Below are 19,751 nucleotides of genomic sequence, written 5' to 3'. Positions count from 1 at the left end.
CATTAGTGCGAGGAAGAGCAAAACGTGGTCTCGTGTTGAGAAATACACGTTCGCCCTCCCCCCAGAGAGAACTTGAACTACCTTGTGGTTCAGCCACAGTAACAGGCTCCGTTTCTCCAGGCGGCCCTTCGCCGGCCGCATTGACAGCACTCACGCGGAGCTTGTAATCGGCCCCCTCGCGGATTTCTTTGACAGTGAACTGACGCACTTTGATCATCTTCTCTGTGCAGCGTGACCACTCATTCGTGCCAACCAACTGCTTGTCGACAAAGTAGCCAATAATCTCCCCGCCACCATTGAAAGCTGGGGGTTCCCACTCCAGTTCAATGGTTGTAGAGCTGGTGTCAGCAACTCTCGGCACAGGTGGCCCAGGCGGAGCTAGGATGAGTGCAGAAGAGACAGGTCAAATTCACCGATGCTTTCCAAATGTGGGGTGGACTATGCTCCCATACGTCTTCTTAAGGGGTTACTTACAGATTGGATCGCGAGCTGTTTTAGGATCTGATGGTGGGCTGAACTTCCCGGGTCCAGCAGCATTTTCAGCACAGACTCGGAAGACATAGGTGAGTCCTTCTAATAAGCCATCTACCTTGGTTTTCAAAGAACTGAGAAGGGTTTTGTTGACACGGGACCAGTGTGTGCTATTGACCTCCCGTTTTTCAAGCCAGTAGCCCAAGATGGGGCTACCGTTATCTTTTGGCTCATTCCATGTTACTAGCATACTGTTGCTGGTGACATCTTCCACAATGGGTTTATCTGGTGCATCAGGTGGTTCTGATAAAAAAGTAGAAGCAACAACCCATATTTGAATTCCATAATAAGACATAAAATCAATTTTGCAAAATCATGAAAAATTATGATAATGTTGTACATGAAAACATATGGTGAAAAGGCCAATTCATGATGCTAAAGGAACCTTACCAAATGGATCTTTGGCTAAAAGCGGCTTTGAAACACATGGTGGTCCAGGTCCAAACCTATTTTCAGCTCTCACACGGAAAAGGTACTCTTTCCCTTCGATCAGTTTTGTTACTGAATATTTGCAGTTTCTGAGTGTTGCAGTGATAACAATCCATTCTGAGTCTGGTTTGGTCTTGTCTTTCTTTTCCAAGGTATAGTTAATGATTTCACTGCCACCATCATCCAGGGGCGGTTCCCATTTACAGAGGACAGAGTTCTTCCTGATATCCTCAAATACAAAGTTGATTGGCGGTCCTGGTGTATCTAGTATTTTGAAGGAGAACAGTGATTAAAATTTTGTATAGAACTGGTTGCTATGGAAACTGTAAATGTTAGTATGGTTTTGATACAACTTCTAGTTTTTCCGTATCTTTCTATCTTTGTATTACATTAGTTAAACAACAAGGTCATTTGATTTCTTTTCAGTAGTGTCTGCTTAGATGGTAAAAATGTAACTGTGAACTATGTGCTAAAGCCATTTCCTTTAATGGGTTCCTGAACTCCTTCCTTTTATGTGTTGCTAATGCTCTTACATGCGTTTTTTTTCTCTGTTGGAAAGTCTAGTCTCAACTGCTTACCTAACACACTGACAGTGCAAGGCGCTTTTGCAACACCATGGTCATTCTCAGCTTTGATCATGTACTGGCCGTGGTCGGGCCGCAGAGAATCCCGGACACGCAGCTGAGATTCGCCTTGTTTGCTATTGTTGATGCTCAACCGCTCTGTGAGAGGCAGGAAAAATGGCTCCTCTTCTTCAGCTTCGCCCTTCTTCCTCCTAACAGGAGGTGCTGCTCGCTTCTTAATCTCCTCTGGTATTATGACATTGTCATCTTTTATCCATGTGATTGTTGGGTAAGGTGAGCCAGAAATGGTTGCATCAAGTGCTATTTCATCACCCCGCTTTACTTCCAGGCTTGTCCTGAGGATGACTTTTGGGGCATCTGTAATAATGGAAAGCCAGAATTGTTTTTAACTTAAACTTAAACTTGTTCATGGTTTAATTCAAACCATGAACCTCATCTATTTTACAAAGAGAAAGTAGCACTCCCAAGCAATAAAACGTACCAATAGGATCCACAGCTTTGGTTGGGGGAGTGGCCCGGGAAGGTTCGCCTATACCGGCAGCGTTCTCTGCTCGCACACGGAATTGGTACTCTTTTCCCTCCTCAAGTCCTTTCGCTGTGTAGGTCAGGACAGGCACCAGATGCTCGTTGCATCTCTTCCATCTATCCTCACCCTTAGCAATCTTCTCTATGATGTAACCCATGATCTTGCTCCCTCCGTCGTACAAGGGTGGTTTCCAGGTAATAGTCATGGCCTTAGCTGTAGGATTATGAACCTCAACATCTACAGGTGGATCGGGTGGTTCTGGTGAAGAAAGAAAGCTAGCTATTACTGCTGGAGAAAACACTTTACTTAGAGCAAATGCAACAGCTCATTCCTAACCATCATATGTCTATGTCCCAACTTACGCTTTGGGTCTTGAGCAATGACGGGATTCTTGAGTTCAATATATTCGCCTCCGCCAATCTTGTTGACTGCTTTCACTCGGAAGAAGTATTCGCCGTTTGGTATGAGATCCTTTACGGTCCAGGCCAGTTTGTTCTCACCAGACATGACTGGTATGTATGTCCTTCTGCCGGCTTCTCTACGCTCCAGGACATAATGAAGGATTGGGCTCCCACCATCATATTCTGGAGGCTCCCATGTTAATTTACAGGAACTCTTGGTGATTTCACTTGCTTTAATATCTTTGCACGGACCAGGCAGACCTGTTACATATAAAATTGATAGTTACTATCCTATGCTTGAAAAATTAGCACTTTAATAGTGAACTTTATCTAATTTGGCGTAGACACATTTTGGGTAAGGTGATCTTCTCTCTGAAGACAAGGCATTTAAATTAGCTTCCTTGTCCCTCATAGTTATCAGGGACATCAGCCTTCGAGTTTGTGTTAAGCAAACCTTGTGTTAAGCAAAATTGCCCCATTAATTGCCAACTACTATCAGGACAGGAAAAAAAACCCCAAAAAAACCCCCCAAAAAAACACACCTTACTATTCCTAAAGGAGAAGACTATGGAAAACTTAATTTATACAATTCAGAAAGAAATTTTGATCCCTGAAATATCTTTAGGTGTGCTAGATATTTTATTTAAATTAGTATTTTATATGCAAATAATAAAACAAGTAAATTAATCTATTCTGAGTTTAATTATCTGTTTAAGCTCTTCAAGATTACTTTACTTTTCAAGTGGAAATAAGTAACCTGAGGGAGTGTTCAGTTTACAAATGGCAGTCTTGCAGGCATTTGTATAGACCATCACAAAGTCGGCTCTTAGGATTTCGCGAACATAGGGAGAATGTTTGGCGTGTGTCATTACAGAATCATTACCTATGACTTTGACATTGATGGATGCAGTTGCTGAGCCGAGCTTGTTCTCCAGGGTGATGGTGTAAACTCCAGCATCAGCATGGACACTCTTGGGAACCTCAAGGTGTGCAGAGATGTGGTCATTCTTCATTGTTAACCTGTCACTTGCTTTAACTTCTTTGCCGTCTTTATGCCAGCTCACGGTTGGAACTGGGACAGCTCTGAAGGGCACAGGAATGCTTAGCTTTTCACCTTCGATAACAACAATGTCATGAGTCTCTAGATCAATTGTTGGCTTGCCTACAAAACACCAAGAGAGAGGGGGAGATAGGTCAAAATGCAATGGTCAGGAAGAAAGTGCATCTTACTAACTGTAAAAGACACTGAATCCTTACAGTCTGGGTCTTTGGCAACCACATTTTCAGAGATTTCAGATGGCTCGCTGACACCAACAGCATTGACGGCTCTCACTCTCAGAACATATTCTTTGTCTGGGACAACCCCCTCTTCAACTTTGAACTTCAAATCTTTAATTGGGCGAGAATTAACTCGCATCCATTTCTCAGTGCCTACTGGACACATTTCAACATGGTAGCCTATGATAGGGCTGCCGCCAGTTTTCTCTGGAGGTTTCCAAGCAATGGCGATGTGTTTTCTCCCAGCATCAGTCACATGCAGATCAAGAGGAGGTGAGGGAGGACCTGGGAAGACAGGAAAGCATTTACATCACAGCCTTATCATGAGGCCCTAGACAATTTCCTTTGACTGAGCAGCACGACTTACTTGTTGGATCTTCAATTGACAGAATTTCTGTGGGCTCACTTGGGTGACCAACCCCTGCTTCATTTTCGGCCCGAACTTGAAACTGGACTTCTGTTCCTTCAATGACATCAGTTACCCTGAAGTTACAGTCAGGGCCTGAGGTCTTTCCAGCTTTTACCCAACGGGTGCCTAGTTTTTCCTTCTTCTCAATGATGTATCTGTTGGAAGAACAGAGCATTCCATTTAGCATTGAGAAAAACAAATGTTACTAATGTGCAGTCACGTTTGACTTTTTAAAAAATGATCGTAGAGTCCTACCTTTGTATGGGTCTTCCACCATCATTTTTAGGTGGCTCCCACTTTAGGTCAACGTGTCGCTTTGTCACATCAACCACTGTCAGGGCATAGGGTGGTCCAGGGGTGGCTGAAAGCAAAATAATCAACGATTAGAAAAGCCTGAGGGGAAAATTAACAAGGTACTGTAAATGCTGTTTCAAAGGCCGGGTTATAGAGCGTACTGAAGGTGTCTTTGGCCAGGACGGAGTCGCCAATTTCAGTGTAGTCACTTTGTCCTATGGCATTTTCTGCGGCAACTCGGAACACATACAGCGAGCCCTCTGTCAGGGGGGTTACTGTGCACTTGGTGTCCTTAACCGTGGTGTCCACCGTTTGCCAGCCTTTCCGCCTCACATCCCTCTTTTCCACAATGTAGTTGGTGATGGGTGACCCTCCATCTTTCTCAGGAACCGTCCATTTCAGGTCAGCTGTATTTTTTGTGATATTAATTACTTCGAGCCAGCGGGGTGGTGACGGGGGATCTGAGAAAAAAGGAAACATTTCCAATTTCAGTCTTCGCCAAATGTTCTCATAGTTACAATGAAACAATGAGGCAAAGGTCAAAATAATGAGCAGCGGATTTAAATTTTTCCCTTAGGTCATAGTTTCTAAATAGAGCATGAGAATGACTTACATAGTTTCTCCCGGCAAAGCACAGGGTCGCTGGGTTCACTGGGCTCGCTCTCTCCAGCCTTGTTCACAGCTCGCACTCGGAATGAGTACTCCTGTCCTTCCATCAGCCCGGTGAGCAAGTGCTCTGTGGTCGGGACCCCCTCAGCCACTCTGACCCAGTCGTCTGTTCCAGTCTTTAGCATCTCAATGACATAAGACTCAATCTTTGCCCCTCCGTCATGTTCTGGCTTGGTCCAGTTCAATACTAGTGATGTTTTGCCTATATCCTTTACAGTTGGTTTTCCAGGGGGCCATGGAGGATCTGCAAGCCAGTGACATCATTATTTGTTTTGCTCAAAGGACGTTAATATGCCTCAAAGTAACTATGGAAAATCATATGAACAATACCTATGGGATCCTTTATTAAGATTGGTTCAGTTGATCTACTTGGCTTTCCCGGTCCTGCCAAATTCTCAGCCAGCACACGGAATCTGTACTTTTTCTTATTGGTGAGGCCTTTCACTCTGGAACAGGGACAAGGGAACACAATTGTGAGAAGCAGTAACCTATGTACTATACATAGAAGAGGCAAGTTTATTTAAACAATGAGAGTCAATTTGTAAATTTAACTAAGAATTTAACATAAATTTAAAATTGTTTTTTAAATGTCACAATTCTTTATAGCAGACCAAATATATTGCTCTAATTATATCTATAATTGTCAGTTACTATAATGCATTGGAAGACAAAGCACTTTGAAACTCCTAGAAAGTTAATATTTTATAGGTAACAGATATGTGCTATTGGATGGGATTCATGTCATTTACAACTTACATGACAATAGGCAATAAAAGTAAAAGTGATTAAAATTTTTTCATGTATAACCACACATCATCAAAAGGAATACTAGAATGCAAACAACTGAGTTTGCTGCTATTGTAAAACATGATGGAGATGTCAGGGGGCAGGAGGGCTTACCTGTATGTAGTGTCCTTCACTGGCATCTTATTGCATCGAACCCATTTATCCGTGTCAGGGTCTAACCTTTCAACCCAGTACCCAGTGATGGGGCTGCCCCCATCATCATCTGGCTCACACCAGGTGAGTGTCACGGCATCTTTAGTGATGTCGGAAGGTTCGAGGCGAGTTGGAGGTCCGGGTGGATCTGTAGACAGGATAACGATATATAAAGTCACAGGTTCTGTACCCGACACCTACACGCAAGCTGGCATCGGCATCCTTTTTGTTTTTATCAGGTAGCAGATTGAGAATCTTACCAAACTGATACTTGGCTACTATTGGAGTAGCTTGGACGGGCTCACCAACGCCATACATGTTTTCTGCAGCCACGCGGAAGACGTACTCTTTGTTGGGCGTTAACTTGGTGGCCTTGAAGTTTGTGTCCTTAACGGTCGATGAGAGCTTATGCCACACATCGCTGTCTGTGGCTCTCCTCTCCACAACGTAGTTTGTGACCTTCGACCCACCGTCATCTCTCGGTGGGTTCCATGTCAGAAGACATGACTCGTTGGTTATATCTGTGATGTCAAAAGCAGCTGGCGGTCCGGGTTTATCTGTGGGTGGTAGTAGGTGAAAACAAACCAACCAACCATATTTTAAACTGTGTTTTGTTCAAGAAAGCAGCCACAGTGGGTTGTAAAAACAAGAGCCTCCCTTACCCAGGACATTCACTTCCACCACCGCAGTGGCCCGGCCGCAGACGTTCACGGCTTCTATGATATATGTGCCCGTGTCGCTTCTCCTGCTGTCTGTGATGGTCACGGTGGATTTCTTAGGAACGTTTTCAATGGTGATTCTCTGGTCTGGCTTCAGAATGGTGTCGGCTTTCGTCCAGGTGACTTTAGGTTCGGGTTTCCCAGTCACGGTGGCAGGAAGTTCAATCTTTGTTCCGGCTTTTACAGTGAGACCTGCAAGGAGCTTCACATCCAGGAAGATCTCAGGAGCCTCTGAATTAGACAAGATTATTTATGCGTTAGCAGGTTTGACGACAAGGCCAGAGGCTGACCAACAAGAGAAGAAGGGATGGTAAAATAAATACCCTGTGTGTCCACCGCCTGGATTTCTTCGGTGGGTTTGCTTGGCTTGCTGGCACCTTGCCTGTTCAAGGCCTTCACGCGGTAGGCATACCATTTGCCTTCCTCAAGACCTGTCACCTCCATTCTGTCAGAAAAAACCAGGAGCTTTACTGTCACATGGACGTCTATTACACTTGTGTAATACATATGTGTGCAACATTTGTGTCAAGATACATCACGTACAGTATAGTTATCTTTCTAAAATTCACTCCACTAATAGAGCACTGGCGTTTAAGTTAAGGATCAGTACTTCGGGGTGTGGACGGAGCCCTGATAGGGTCAGGAACGGATGAAGCCCTGATGGATTGTGTTGTTGACATGAGCACAACTATGTCCTCAGACCTGTGGAAATGGCCAAACCTTCCTTGGCCTTCATGCCAGTGTTGACAAAGGCTGACCTTTAGGGAAGACTAGTGTATACTTAACTATCAACCACAGCTTCTTCCTCCCGAGCCCTCCCACTGAGACACCCAACCCCTCCTCTTTATGCTGTAGGTGCATAGTAGGTGCTCTCTATTACAGAGGGCACACCTCACTGCATCACAGCGTTTCTGTGCATAGTTGTTGTGTTTTCCATGTCTTTATTCCTGTGTTTGCCCAGTCGGGCTATCCAGGGCCAAGCTGTGCTTGACTCCCTACTGGAGTCTCCATTATCATAACTAATGAAAAACTTGAACAAGGCTATGCTCAGCTGAACTTTGTAAAACCACACGGCTTTACTAAGGGAACTCCTGGTGGAGAAAAATGAACATTTAACATTGCCCAGGTTCACCTACTAGAGCAGAATTATTCATGTGTCCAATTAAAAAAGCAAAAACAAAGACTCACTTTGTATCTGCAACAGGCTCTCCACAGGCAACCCATCGATCAGAACCACGGGGGCATTTTTCAACTATGTATCCTTTGATGCGTGAGCCACCATCATTTTTAGGAGGATCCCATGTTAGGAAGATGCTCTGGGCAGTCCTATCTCTCCATTTAACATTCTCCGGTGGGTCAGGTACCGCTATAATATTTACAAGAGGGAGGTAATTTTAGAAAGGCTGTGAAGAGACTCGGGTCAGCTTGAATGTGGTTTTTTGTGGCTCTGGCAGGCCTGGCCCTTAGATTACATTCCTAAAGCTAGCCTCCAAGGTCTATTTCCTCTGAGGCTGACTACCAAAGTATGGCAGCCCAGCAATCAAAAGCCCCCTTTGTTCACCAAATTAACATGCCCATTCAAAATACACCAACACATCTTCAGACCTCCCCCTTTTCTCTTCTTAAAAGTGACACCTTGCAAGGCCATTCGCTTTTCTGCCTGAGTCAGAAAGCAGCCAGTGTAACTTTTCTTCCCTGCTTAAAAAATGGGCCTCCCGGTGGAAACAGGTGTTTGGGTGTGGTCTGTGCCTCATCTGAAAGGGAACCCCTACCATGAGGGGTCTCCTAACAGGCTGCTCTCCAGTTACCTCCAAGCTATCAACCAGTGCTTTCCCCAAGCTTCTGCTCTGGGTCTGAAGTCAAGAGCGCAGAACTCAGACCAGGCACAAGCCCACAGGGCATGCACTTACTTGCAGGCGCGGACATATTCACAGGTTCATCAATATACGCAGGAGCACCAGGGCCACACTTGTTTCGAGCACAGACTTTGAACAGATATTCCTTTCCTTGGACAAGATCAGGAACTGTGAATTCTAAATCAGTCACAAAGTCCATAACCTGGGATAAAGAAATAAAGAAATAGTTCATTGACTATTTTTCCAAGTATTTCCTCAAGTCAAAACATTTTTATTTTTATTTTTAAGTTTGGGAAAATTATATATATATATATATATATATATATATATATATATATATATATGTGTGTGTGTGTGTGTGTGTGTGTGTGTGTGTGTGTGCGTGTGTGTTTAATAATAACCACATAAATGCAGAAAACAATGGCAGACCAGGTCAACTAAGGTGAATCCAGCACAATGAAAAAAACAAAACAAAACATGATGACTAGGGCAATAAATAGTTCCTTTGAAATGGCTTATAGCTCAACATGTGCACTTTGGGTACTCATTAGATAAAAGTATGTAGGTAAGCTTTCTTTTATGTGTTAAATAAGCCTAACTAGAAAAAAAAAGGGACAATTAAACCAAAGCCTGGATAAATGAAGCATTAGAATTATTTAACTAAAAGGTTTGGGATACTTTTTCATGAGACAAGGGTAAAATAATGTGTGGCATGCAGCTCATCTGTACGGCCTCCCAACTGCCTCCTGGGATCAACTCCACTCCTTCTAAAATGGCTGCCTTGCAATGTAGCACTCACTTTAGTCCATGTTTTCCGGCTCATATCTCTCTTTTCAACAACATATCCGGTTAGTGGACTTCCTCCATCATCATCTGGAGGTTCCCAAGTCAAATGTACGGAATCCTTTGTTACATCACTGTATTTCAGCTCTTTGGGTGCGCTTGGGGGAGCTAATAAAATAAAAGGGCAATGAAAGTTGATATGACCTGAGCCTATTAGTACAGCTGTTGATACAGCCAGGCCACATTAGAGAGCAAGAACTTAATTCCTTACCGATTACATTGACATCAATTTCTCCAGAAATCGACTTCACAGGATTTTCTAATGTGAGGGTGTAAATGCCCTTGTCAGTCCGTTCACTTGGAGAAATGACAAGTTCGGCGTAGGCCGATATGGTCTTAATTTTCACACGCTCCCCCTCTTCAAGTACTTGGTCTCCAAATGTCCAGGTTGCTTTCGGTCTTGGATAGCCTGTGCTTGGAACCAGGATCTTGATGGGATTGGGGACTATGACTTCCAGACCATCTTTAAATGCACTTAAATCCATTGTTGGTTCAACTACCAAGAAAGAAAAAACAGTAAATTTCGAGCATTATATTCATGCCCCTCGTATACCCGAGAAGGTCTATGCTATTCCCTAATCTAAGAAGTGAAGTATCTATTTACCAAAGGCATCATCAGCAGTGAGAGGACCAAGGATCTCAGATGGGTCTGAAACACCAGCTGCGTTTTCTGCAGATACTCGATATAAATATTTGTTTCCTTTCTTCAATCCAGTGACCTAAAATTACAAGGTAATACTTGTTAACAGCATATCCACTTAAATCTACAAATCTACATACATACACACACACGTACATGACAGTTTTTTTTACCAGCAAACGCCTCACCTTGTAAGTCAGCTCAGGCACAGGTTTCATATTGCAGCGAATCCAATTATCTTTTCCTTCCTCGCATTTTTCAATTATGTAGCCCAATATGGGGCTGCCTCCGTCTTTCAGCGGGGGCTCCCACGTGAGCTGAACGGATGATTGTGTCTGATCTGAGGCACTTAGGTTCACAGGAGGACTTGGTCTCTCTAGAATGGCACAAAGATTTGGGACAATACAATTTTATTAAGACATGGAGTGATAATCGCAGCCTCATCAGAACAAGTTTGTGGGCTATGTGGGCACAGCCTTGGCGTTTACAGTTTTGTTCTAAATTTTTATTTTATTTTTTTTAATCTTTGATTAAATTAGAATTACTTGAATCAATAGATTCAGTTCTTTGGTTGAATGTGGCGTTTATGTCCTTTTCCTTGTTAAATGAACGTACCGATTGGATCAGCCACTTTGACGAAGGGTGTGGCTGCACTGGGTTTCCCGACTCCGATTCGGTTCTGGGCTCTGACACGGAAACTGTACTCCTGTCCTTCCACCACATCAGTGACAGTGGCCGACAGGTCTTCAGCTCTCACGGTCATGGCGGTGTCCCACCTGATGGAAGTCTTGTCCCTCAGTTCAATCACATAGTTTGTGACTTCCGCACCTCCGTCATACTCTGGCGGCTCCCAAGTCAGTGAGACGCCAAACCGATTCACATCCGTGATGGCTACATTCAAAGGCGGGCCTGGGACATCTGGACATCACCACAGAAGAAGAACATGTGAGATCGTGGTGTGTTGGGGATAAACATAGAGCTAAGCTGGTTGGCAGTTGAATTACACGCTTCTTACCGTATTTACTCCTGGCTTCCACAGGACTGTCGGTTTCTACTGGTTCTCCAGTGCCAACTCTGTTGCGCGCACTCACGCGGAACAGGTACTCCACTCCTCCTTTCTGGAGGCCAGTGACCGTGAACTCACAGCTGTCTGCTCGGTCGGTGACCAGAACCCAGGTCTTCCTCTTGATGTCACGCCTTTCGACGACATAACCTATGATCTTGCTTCCACCATCCGTTAACGGCTCTTCCCACGCGAGGCTGACCTCACCGTCGAATGTTTCCGTCACTTCCAAGTTCCGAACCGGCCCGGGGACATCTGCAATGTACAGATCACAGACTTTTAGTGATGCCTTTGTGCTGGGCTGGGCCAGTCTCGCTTGGGTAATTGGCGGCTTACCGATAACTTGTAAGTTGATGAAGCCTTCTGCTTTCCCGTGCTTGTTCTGAAGCACGATTTTATACCTCCCCTTGTCTTCTTTCTTGGCTTCTACGATTCTGAATGAGGTCTGCTCGGCTGTGGTATCAACAGTTTTTGTGGACAGAGGTTCATTCTCTTTAAACCACTCAGCTTCTGCTTTGGGGTAGGCATCATAGGGCACCACCATGGTCAGAGGCTGGCCAGCGTCAACCACCAGATCTTGGTCAGCCGTCTTGATTTTAGGTGCAGCTGGTGAGAAGGAGAAAACACGCACACGTTTGAATTACATACTGTAGTTACACCGTGACACTGTTTTTTTAAAACGATATATTTGCTAACAAACATTGTCATAGCCTTGGAAGTACGCCACAGTAATTTTATAGCAGTGAATACTATTGTAAGCGTTATAATTTCACCTGACTCCAAACTATCCTCCTTTAGAAAGAGAAGGTTGAAGACAGCATACAATCAGTAACACCCCGTCTTCATTCTATAACTCCTAATTATATAAGCAGGAACAGAGGACCTAGAATACAGTGAAACAGGTTTTGCTTCTGTTGTTGAAACTATTTTCATAAAATATGTTTGGGTACAGTACGGCACACTTAGTTCAGGATAAACCCGCCAGCTTTTCTTGTGTACGAGAGACACCAGTGGGCTTTCAGAGCAGCCCGTGCAGGTGTGTCAGGCCAGGGTGAGAAGCTATCTAAAGAGTTCACAGGAGGTGCACAGCGGTAGCGAGGGGCTGTTGTCAGCTCTCTGGATGCATGAGCAGCTGCCATGTGCCAGGGATGTAAAGATGAATGCTGTCAACTTCCTCTTTGTAGCAGGGGAAAGCACAATGGCTAACACGAGAAAAGGAACTCAAACCGTGGGCTTTCACAAGGAGTACTTTGCTATAATTGTAAAATCTGAGATCTATATCAGATCTGTGGTATCATGAGGACACTGCGAAGCAAAAGGAAGTGACTTACCAGCTAACTCAAGTTTAGCCCTGGCTTCTTTATCTTTGGCAATAAATCTGTATTCACCCTGGTCGCGTGGCTTAATATCACAAATCTGTAGTCTGTGAATCTTCCCTTCACTCATCATCTGGTGCTTGTCACCCTGGACAACAATCATGTTATTTCTCAGCCATTGGACCTCCACTTTATCTTTGTTGAGCTCAGCCAAAAAGATAACATCTGCTCCAGGTGCTTCCAGAATGTCTTGAGGAGGCCTGATAATCTCAACAGGGATTTCTGGAAAGAAAACATAAAAATAAAAACAGACATGCTTGTATTTTTATCAGCATAGTAAAGTAAAAAAAAAGTCATTTCAGCTAGAATTATCCTTGCAAGCAGTACACACCTTCTACAAACAGTCTTGCCCGGGACTTCCTGTCCTCTACACCACAAGCATATTCACACTCATCCTCCAGCCTGCAGTCTTTGATGATGAGCCTGTGTATGCTCCCGTCTTTTTCAAATTTGTACCTAAAGAGGAGAATGAATGAGTAGTTAGCCTGCAGCACTAGCACTAGAGTGTCAAACCGCACACAGAACAGCAGACGCCTTTTGCATACTTTTTGCCTTCCTTGATTTCTCTTCCGTTTCTGTACCATTTCACGTTTGCTTTCTCTCTGGAGAGCTGGCAGGAGAAGACAGCGTCGTCAAACTCTGTGACCGTCTGGTCTTCCAGGTGTTCCACGAACTCTGTCGGGGCTTCTATGATGAGCAGCTCCGCCACAGACTGGTCCTGTCCAGCAGTGACGATGTATTCGCCTTCGTCTGGAAAGCCACAGTCCTTGATGATTAGAGAGTGCTTGTACTTGTCAATTCGGTATGATATACGGTTGTCGAAAGCCACTTCTTCTCCGTTTTTGGTCCACTTCAGTGTCACATTGAGACGATTCACCTTGCACCAGAATGTGACTGATTTCTTCTCCATTGTTTCAATATCTTTCAGGGGTTCAATAATCCTAAGATCTTCCTCTGTGGTAATAGAGAACAAGGATGCTGAATTTAGTCGTTTGCATAATACAAATTGTTGGGAAAAAAATTCTCTAGTACCATTCAAGTCACGTACCTTCTACTATTAGATTGGCTGCGCTTTTAACATTTTCACCTCTGTGGTTGGTCAAAGACACGCTGTAGTTGGCTTGGTCATCTAACCGCGCATCTCTGATTCTGAGGGTGTAAACCAGGTCTTTTTGGAGAATGATATACTTTGAACTGTCAAATATGGCTTCATCATTTCGGAACCATTTGGCTTTGGCACCTTCAGTATTGACTTCGCAGTTGAAGACAACCTCTTGTTGTTCCTTTACCTTGGTGTCCTTAAGCGGAACTATGATCTTGAGTTTCTCTGCAGAGGATCAATAAGACTTTGTGGATGATGAAGGACCAAAAGTACAAACCTACCAATCCGCTGAGGCAACGGCACACTTACCAATGACTGTCAGGTGAGCCGCAGCTCTGGCAGCCCCAACCATGACTACGTAGGTGCCCATGTCTTGAAGTGTGGCATCCTTCACAACCAGGACTCTCTTTTTGCCATCAGCAATGACGTCATATTTATCTCCGGATTCCAGCGTCTGATCGTCTCTCTTCCACTGAACTTCGAAGCTCTCCTTTGAGATGGTGCAGACAAACTCAGCCTTTTCTCCTTCAAGAATTTCAAGGTTCTGTGGCTTTGAGATGAATTCAGCAGCAAGTTCTGGAAAGAAGAAGTTGGAAGACATGAAAAACACAGGCATTCATACCCTAAGTATGGCAAGAATGAGCGACAAGAAATAAAGTACCCTTTGTGGAGATTTTCATACCGTGAACTTTGACTTTGCTGTCCGTTCGAGAACTGGGGAGTCGGCAGTTGTAGCTGCCAGCGTCCTCGAGCTGCGCGTTCTGAATGACCAGGATTCTCTTCCTTCCATCAGTAAGTATTTCAAATCTTCCTGTTTCAATGATCTCCTCGTCCCCTTTGTACCAAATCACTTCTGCCCCAGGCTTGGAGACTTCGCATACCAGTTTGATGGTGTCTCCTTCACTCACTTCAAGGTTGGCAAGATTTTTTGTGAAGACAGCCTCTTCCTCTGCAGAAAAGAATGCAGACAAAGTCAGTAAAACCAGAAGTTGGTTTTCCTGACCCTACATGCACTTAGGCGAAGAAAGTCTTGATGCTCACCTAGGACTGTCAGCATGCCGGAAGTTCGTGCTGTCCTCACTTCACAGGAATATTCTGCTTCATCATTCAGCAGACATTTGTTGACAACAAGAATGCGTACTGCTCCCTTAGAAATGATATCGTACTTTTTGCCCTTCTTAATTTCAGCACCATCTTTAAACCACTGAACCTATATTTTAAGACAAATAATTTTTAAAGTAAGTTTCCATGTTGGTCCTTCACATGGCATCCCTAACATGAACTAGAATCCTGAGGGTTCTTTTAAAAATCAACCATAAGACAAGATAGTATATATAAAAGAGTACCATAAATATTATGGTATGTATAAAGACAGAAAACATAATTAAAACTAAGAAAACAAGAACAAAGTTACTAAGTACTGTTGACCTGCTATGATATTAGCATTTATGAAAAAATGGGATTGTGCAAGTTTTGATTCTTATGAAGCCTAAGATATCACACAAACCAGTTCCACTATTGTAGAAACAGACTGAAAATCTGTTTGGGAATATTAGTAGTTCATGAAATGCTTAGTTGAGACATGGAATTACTGCTATGTAATTTTTTTGTTCTAAGAAAACAGTATTTCCATATGGCTCAAAATAATAAATATTTTATAAGTCTAGGGTATTTCATGTGAAAGTAATTGAGTGACACCAAGGAGACAATTAAATCAAGTTCATCTTTCATGTTAAATTAGTCTTTAATCTAAACAGAAGTCAGAGAAAAGGCTTATCTATTTTCTTCTTTCCTTCCATTATGGCCCAAAGTAAACAAAGTGACTTGATAATCATAGATAACACTTATGTGCCCACAGACCTTGGCATTTTCCTTGGAAATTTCACACTCAAACCGAGCTGTTTCTTTTTCTTTAACTTGAAGGTCCGTGAGTGGTCTTAAGAATTCAACATGAGGAGCTGTAAGAGAACGGATGGCATTGAAATTCTATCGAGGCATCTGCAAATTTGTCCTGATATTTCTCTGGCACACATTGAGAAAAAGTGTTTCTCTGAGTAGCCCTGGCTGGCCTAGAACTCACTCTGTGGATCAGGCTGGCCTCGAACTTAAGAGATCTGCCTGCCTCTGCTTCCCGAGTGCTGGGATCAAAGGCACGCACCACACTTCAGTCTTAATAGTTTGTGACTGACTTTAAATTCACTTGAAGCTTCCACTGAGAATGATGCTTTGCTCTTGACCTCTTCAGTTCACACAAACTATCTTACTGTGCTGCCAACTTAGTTCTTTCAAACTGAGACCCACCTCAGTTCTTTTGAATGATTACTGAAGGAAATACCTTCTTTCTTTTGGGACTATACCACAGTTGAAGTATATTTGCCAAAGGAAACATTAGTACACAAAGAAACATCATTGTGAACCCAGTAGAATTCAAAGACAAAAGAGTCTGAAGTACTGCAATCAGCTTTGCGTATGGCTACAAGGCATGAGTCTAATTGTAATCGCGCATGTCCGGCTTTTCATTTTTAACTCAGCTCTAAAGATTTCACATGCAGGTCAGACAGGTATTAGTGTGACAAACACTGTTCTGCCTGGTGCTGATGTTGGCTCACGCCTCTCCGGAAATCTATCTGCTGCTGTGCAGGATGGAGAAGCTGCCTCCTCACCCTTCCATCTTCCAGAGCTCCTTAAGAGGCCTTTCCAAGTTGACCCTTCTTGATCATGGATGTTCTCAGACCAAGGCTATTTGGTAGTTTGGAAGACAAGCCACCATGGCTGAGCCTTCTCCAAGAGGAAGTAGATGGCAAGGGGAAGAACCCCCCGCCCCAAGGGGCTACTCTGAAGTAAGACAAGGTAGAGGAACCAAAGCAGAGGAAGAGTGACATAGCACAGGCAGCTGGAAGCACCATCAAAGCCACTAGGTTTTAGTTGTTGGCCGATGAGAAGCGACATACTAAACAAACACTGTACAAATATGTGCCACGAAAAATGTTTGGTTGGACAAATGAATAAACACAGCAAATGAGCTAGCTAGCAGGAGGCATATGAGAGGAGGGGTTATCTCCCCACCAGGGGAAGAAGCAACAGTAAAACAATCAAGTCCTCCATTCAGAGGATCCACGACACAGAGAACCTGGGCCTCGCTCAGCTTCTCCTCCATCCTCAGGCTCAGACTGAATCACGTGACTGGGAGTTATGGTATCACAGTTGTTTTCAAGTGTGTTCCTATTCAAATAACTTTCATTCTCATTCTCCAGGCCTGGACCTTATCTTCCTTCCATGGAATCGGGGTTCTGTGCTTCTCTTGGTGACTCAGTGTGTATTCATCTCTAGCAGGATATTCATACAGCGGGCGTAGCCACACACAGACAAAGAGCACAGTGGTATAGTGTGAAAAGTGGTTGGTGTCTTTTCCAAGGCCAGGCAGAGCACAAGGATGTTTGTAAAGAAACGTGTGAAGTATCGGGTTAGGTCAGCATCCATTCTCTGAGTTATTAAATATTATGATTAAGCCAAGAAGGGCATGCATAAAGTGTATTGTTTTTTTTTTTTTTTTTTGTTGGGGGTGGCGCCTGCAAAGAGTTGCAAATGCTAAGTCCTGTGGAGGAATACTTACGAACAACATTCAGGTTACAGGAGGTCTTAAAATCCTTAGCATCGCAAGTGTATGTTTTGATATCCTCTGGGGTACAACCGTGAATAATGAGCTTTCTGACCCTGCCGTCAGCGACGACTTCATACTTCTTGCTCTTGAGGATTTCTGTCCCATTTTTGAACCATTTCACCTTAGCATTTTCTCTGGATACTTCACATTCCAGTATGGCAGTGGCCTCCTCTTCGACCGTCTGGTCCTCAAGAGGCTTAGTGAACTCAACTGGGGGTTCTGAAAGAATCATACTTATTAGCTGCTTCCCTTCTCCAAGAGCTCCAGTGCCTTCTCTAATTCCCTCTGGCATTGCCAGGGCTGCTTTTGTTCTAAGTTTGCTTGTTTGTGAAGCTATTTTTTTCATTTAGATGTTTTTCTTTAATAATGATGCTTTATCATTATTTATACATGCAGGAAAAAAAAAAAAAGACCTTTCTATGCTTTCCCCCCTCTCCCTGGCTATCCTGGAAAGCCACTATGTAGACCAGGCTGGTTTCAAACTTGTGACAGTCGTCTGCCTCTTGAGTGTTAGTCTTACCAGAAAAATAATTATAAAATAGTTATGAAACTTAAAGGAAATAATGGCCAACACTGATTCAAAAAATGAGTTGATAGTAAGTATTTCACCAGTTGTTTTTGGAACTAGTAAAAAATATATACTTAATAAGACAGAGACAGAAAGAGTATGTAAAAAACATGTTAGTTTTGATTTTTTTTTTTTTTCTGAGACAGGGTTTTTCTGTGTAGTCCTGGTTTTCCTGGAACTCACTTTGTAGACCAGGCTGGCCTTGAACTTAGAGGTCCACCTGTCTCTGCTGGGATTAAAAGCATGCACCACCTCTGCACCAATATCAGGAGAGGAAAACAAAAAAATAAAAATAAAAACAAAACACAACCTATATTTTGTGATGCCAAAATATAAAATTGGACTTTTGGATGCTCTGTTTTAATGATCTGTGGTACTCTTGCACAAGAACAATTAAGAGGTTGCACTAGCCATGGTTCTCTTTATTATCTGTGTGTTTAGGAATACGCTTTCTACTTACCTTTCACAAAGAGGTTGGCCTGGGTTTTGAAATCCTTCGCTGTTAGTTGGACTTCGCCAGCATCTTCTAGCTTCACATCCCTCAGGGTGAGTGTGTGGACCCTCCCTTCTGAACGGGTCACCACCTAGTTGCGTTTTAAAGAAGTGCAAGTGAAGAATAAATGAAACCGCCACCTGGAATGCAGGCTCCTCAATCCAGCTAGGTAAACTATGTCAGAGAGTTACCCACATTGTTTTATAATCACATATGTAGCACGCGCATGTGCGTGCGCATACACACACACACACACACACACACACACACACAACACACACATTTTAAGTGACTTCAACCAATAGTATCAAAACTTTTAGGAACATTTTAGGTTTTCATTATGAAAGTAGGAGGTGACCTTTTATGTTGAATTTGCACAGACCAATTTCTGTATATATTTCTGATCTTGGAAAAAATATGTGCAATTATAAATATGTATGCATTTCTGTTTTGCTTCAGAGTTTGTGTGCAGGAAGAATTTAGAAAGGCTAAAAATGAAAGAAGAAAATGATTGGCCACTGTAAACTGAAAGATTTTATTTTTAAATTGTATGCTCTAAAGCGAAGATGATTATCATGTAAATGCAAACTAAAACTCTTCCTCCCATTTATTTTAGCAATTGAATTTATTTTGCAAATGAATGTGATCCATGATTAAAAAAATTTGTACAATTTTGCTGTCAAATTTCTTCGATGTTGATTCTTCCCTTTTCCTGTGTTTGAGCATCAGTAATGGGAAAATCAGATACCATTGATGCTGTTATAGGTCGAATCATTCTGGAAGTAATGAGATGAGTAGGGTATGTCTAGTTCTAGAATCTAAGAATCCTCGAAAGCTCTGCTCTGTCCTCGAGAGTGGTCTTATACTGCTTAAGGATCCATTTAGACACTTTAGAATTATGTGGCCTGTTTTCTGGTGAAACAATTTCTATTTATTTTGCTAGTGGTAAAAGAAAGAATCAGGAATACAGCTTCACTGAAAAGAACTTCTTCCTCAAACAAGAACGTGGCACGGTTATTCATACTGTCTTAGCACTGAGAACAGCTAAGACCGCAGCAAAGAATGAGACACAGCTAGGACACAGTAGCCTAGAGTTATCCTAGGTACACAGCTGCTACTTACCTAACAAGGTGGGGTCTGCATGGGACTTCAAAAAAATGTCGGACTTTGAATTTTGAATTTGACTTATGACTATTTAAAGAGAACTTCAGTTTCTAACACATGCACAAATATATAATATCTCTTACTGCATTGATTTGGCACCTGAATTATTCTGAAGACATCTATAGAATACAGACTCTGTCACTGATATGGTTGCCCAGAATATAACAGGCTTTCAATAAATGGCTTGCATAGAGTATAGTCAATGT

The 19,751-nt window shown here is 43.0% G+C and overlaps 1 protein-coding gene across 4 annotated transcripts in view; it reads right to left on the bottom strand.

The window, feature by feature from the left end:
* The window catches only part of Ttn (titin), a 258,797-nt gene that overhangs the window by 79,501 nt on the left and 159,545 nt on the right, over window positions 1-19,751 (bottom strand). For all 4 annotated transcript variants that reach the window (XM_055600018.1, XM_055600019.1, XM_055600020.1 and 1 more), the window contains 36 exons: window positions 18,349-18,472; window positions 17,273-17,539; window positions 15,520-15,617; window positions 14,701-14,869; window positions 14,342-14,608; window positions 13,969-14,235; window positions 13,606-13,884; window positions 13,103-13,511; window positions 12,889-13,013; window positions 12,513-12,779; window positions 11,518-11,787; window positions 11,134-11,436; window positions 10,734-11,036; window positions 10,307-10,494; window positions 10,083-10,197; window positions 9,690-9,974; window positions 9,435-9,586; window positions 8,690-8,837; window positions 7,968-8,145; window positions 7,103-7,224; window positions 6,723-7,010; window positions 6,321-6,617; window positions 6,022-6,208; window positions 5,452-5,567; window positions 5,066-5,365; window positions 4,614-4,913; window positions 4,414-4,519; window positions 4,117-4,313; window positions 3,729-4,034; window positions 3,355-3,633; window positions 2,433-2,732; window positions 2,026-2,328; window positions 1,539-1,901; window positions 922-1,224; window positions 475-774; window positions 82-378 (listed from right to left, as the gene is read on the bottom strand). In XM_055600018.1, coding sequence (XP_055455993.1) covers window positions 82-378; window positions 475-774; window positions 922-1,224; window positions 1,539-1,901; window positions 2,026-2,328; window positions 2,433-2,732; window positions 3,355-3,633; window positions 3,729-4,034; window positions 4,117-4,313; window positions 4,414-4,519; window positions 4,614-4,913; window positions 5,066-5,365; window positions 5,452-5,567; window positions 6,022-6,208; window positions 6,321-6,617; window positions 6,723-7,010; window positions 7,103-7,224; window positions 7,968-8,145; window positions 8,690-8,837; window positions 9,435-9,586; window positions 9,690-9,974; window positions 10,083-10,197; window positions 10,307-10,494; window positions 10,734-11,036; window positions 11,134-11,436; window positions 11,518-11,787; window positions 12,513-12,779; window positions 12,889-13,013; window positions 13,103-13,511; window positions 13,606-13,884; window positions 13,969-14,235; window positions 14,342-14,608; window positions 14,701-14,869; window positions 15,520-15,617; window positions 17,273-17,539; window positions 18,349-18,472 — 8,578 coding nt within the window. The remainder of the gene's footprint in view (window positions 1-81; window positions 379-474; window positions 775-921; window positions 1,225-1,538; window positions 1,902-2,025; window positions 2,329-2,432; window positions 2,733-3,354; window positions 3,634-3,728; window positions 4,035-4,116; window positions 4,314-4,413; window positions 4,520-4,613; window positions 4,914-5,065; window positions 5,366-5,451; window positions 5,568-6,021; window positions 6,209-6,320; window positions 6,618-6,722; window positions 7,011-7,102; window positions 7,225-7,967; window positions 8,146-8,689; window positions 8,838-9,434; window positions 9,587-9,689; window positions 9,975-10,082; window positions 10,198-10,306; window positions 10,495-10,733; window positions 11,037-11,133; window positions 11,437-11,517; window positions 11,788-12,512; window positions 12,780-12,888; window positions 13,014-13,102; window positions 13,512-13,605; window positions 13,885-13,968; window positions 14,236-14,341; window positions 14,609-14,700; window positions 14,870-15,519; window positions 15,618-17,272; window positions 17,540-18,348; window positions 18,473-19,751) is intronic.

Source organism: Psammomys obesus, unplaced genomic scaffold (genome assembly GCF_907164565.1).
Source record: "Psammomys obesus unplaced genomic scaffold, mPsaObe1.curated_primary_1811, whole genome shotgun sequence".
Classification (NCBI taxonomy): domain Eukaryota; kingdom Metazoa; phylum Chordata; class Mammalia; order Rodentia; family Muridae; genus Psammomys; species Psammomys obesus.
This window is presented reverse-complemented; position numbering and strand designations above follow the sequence as displayed.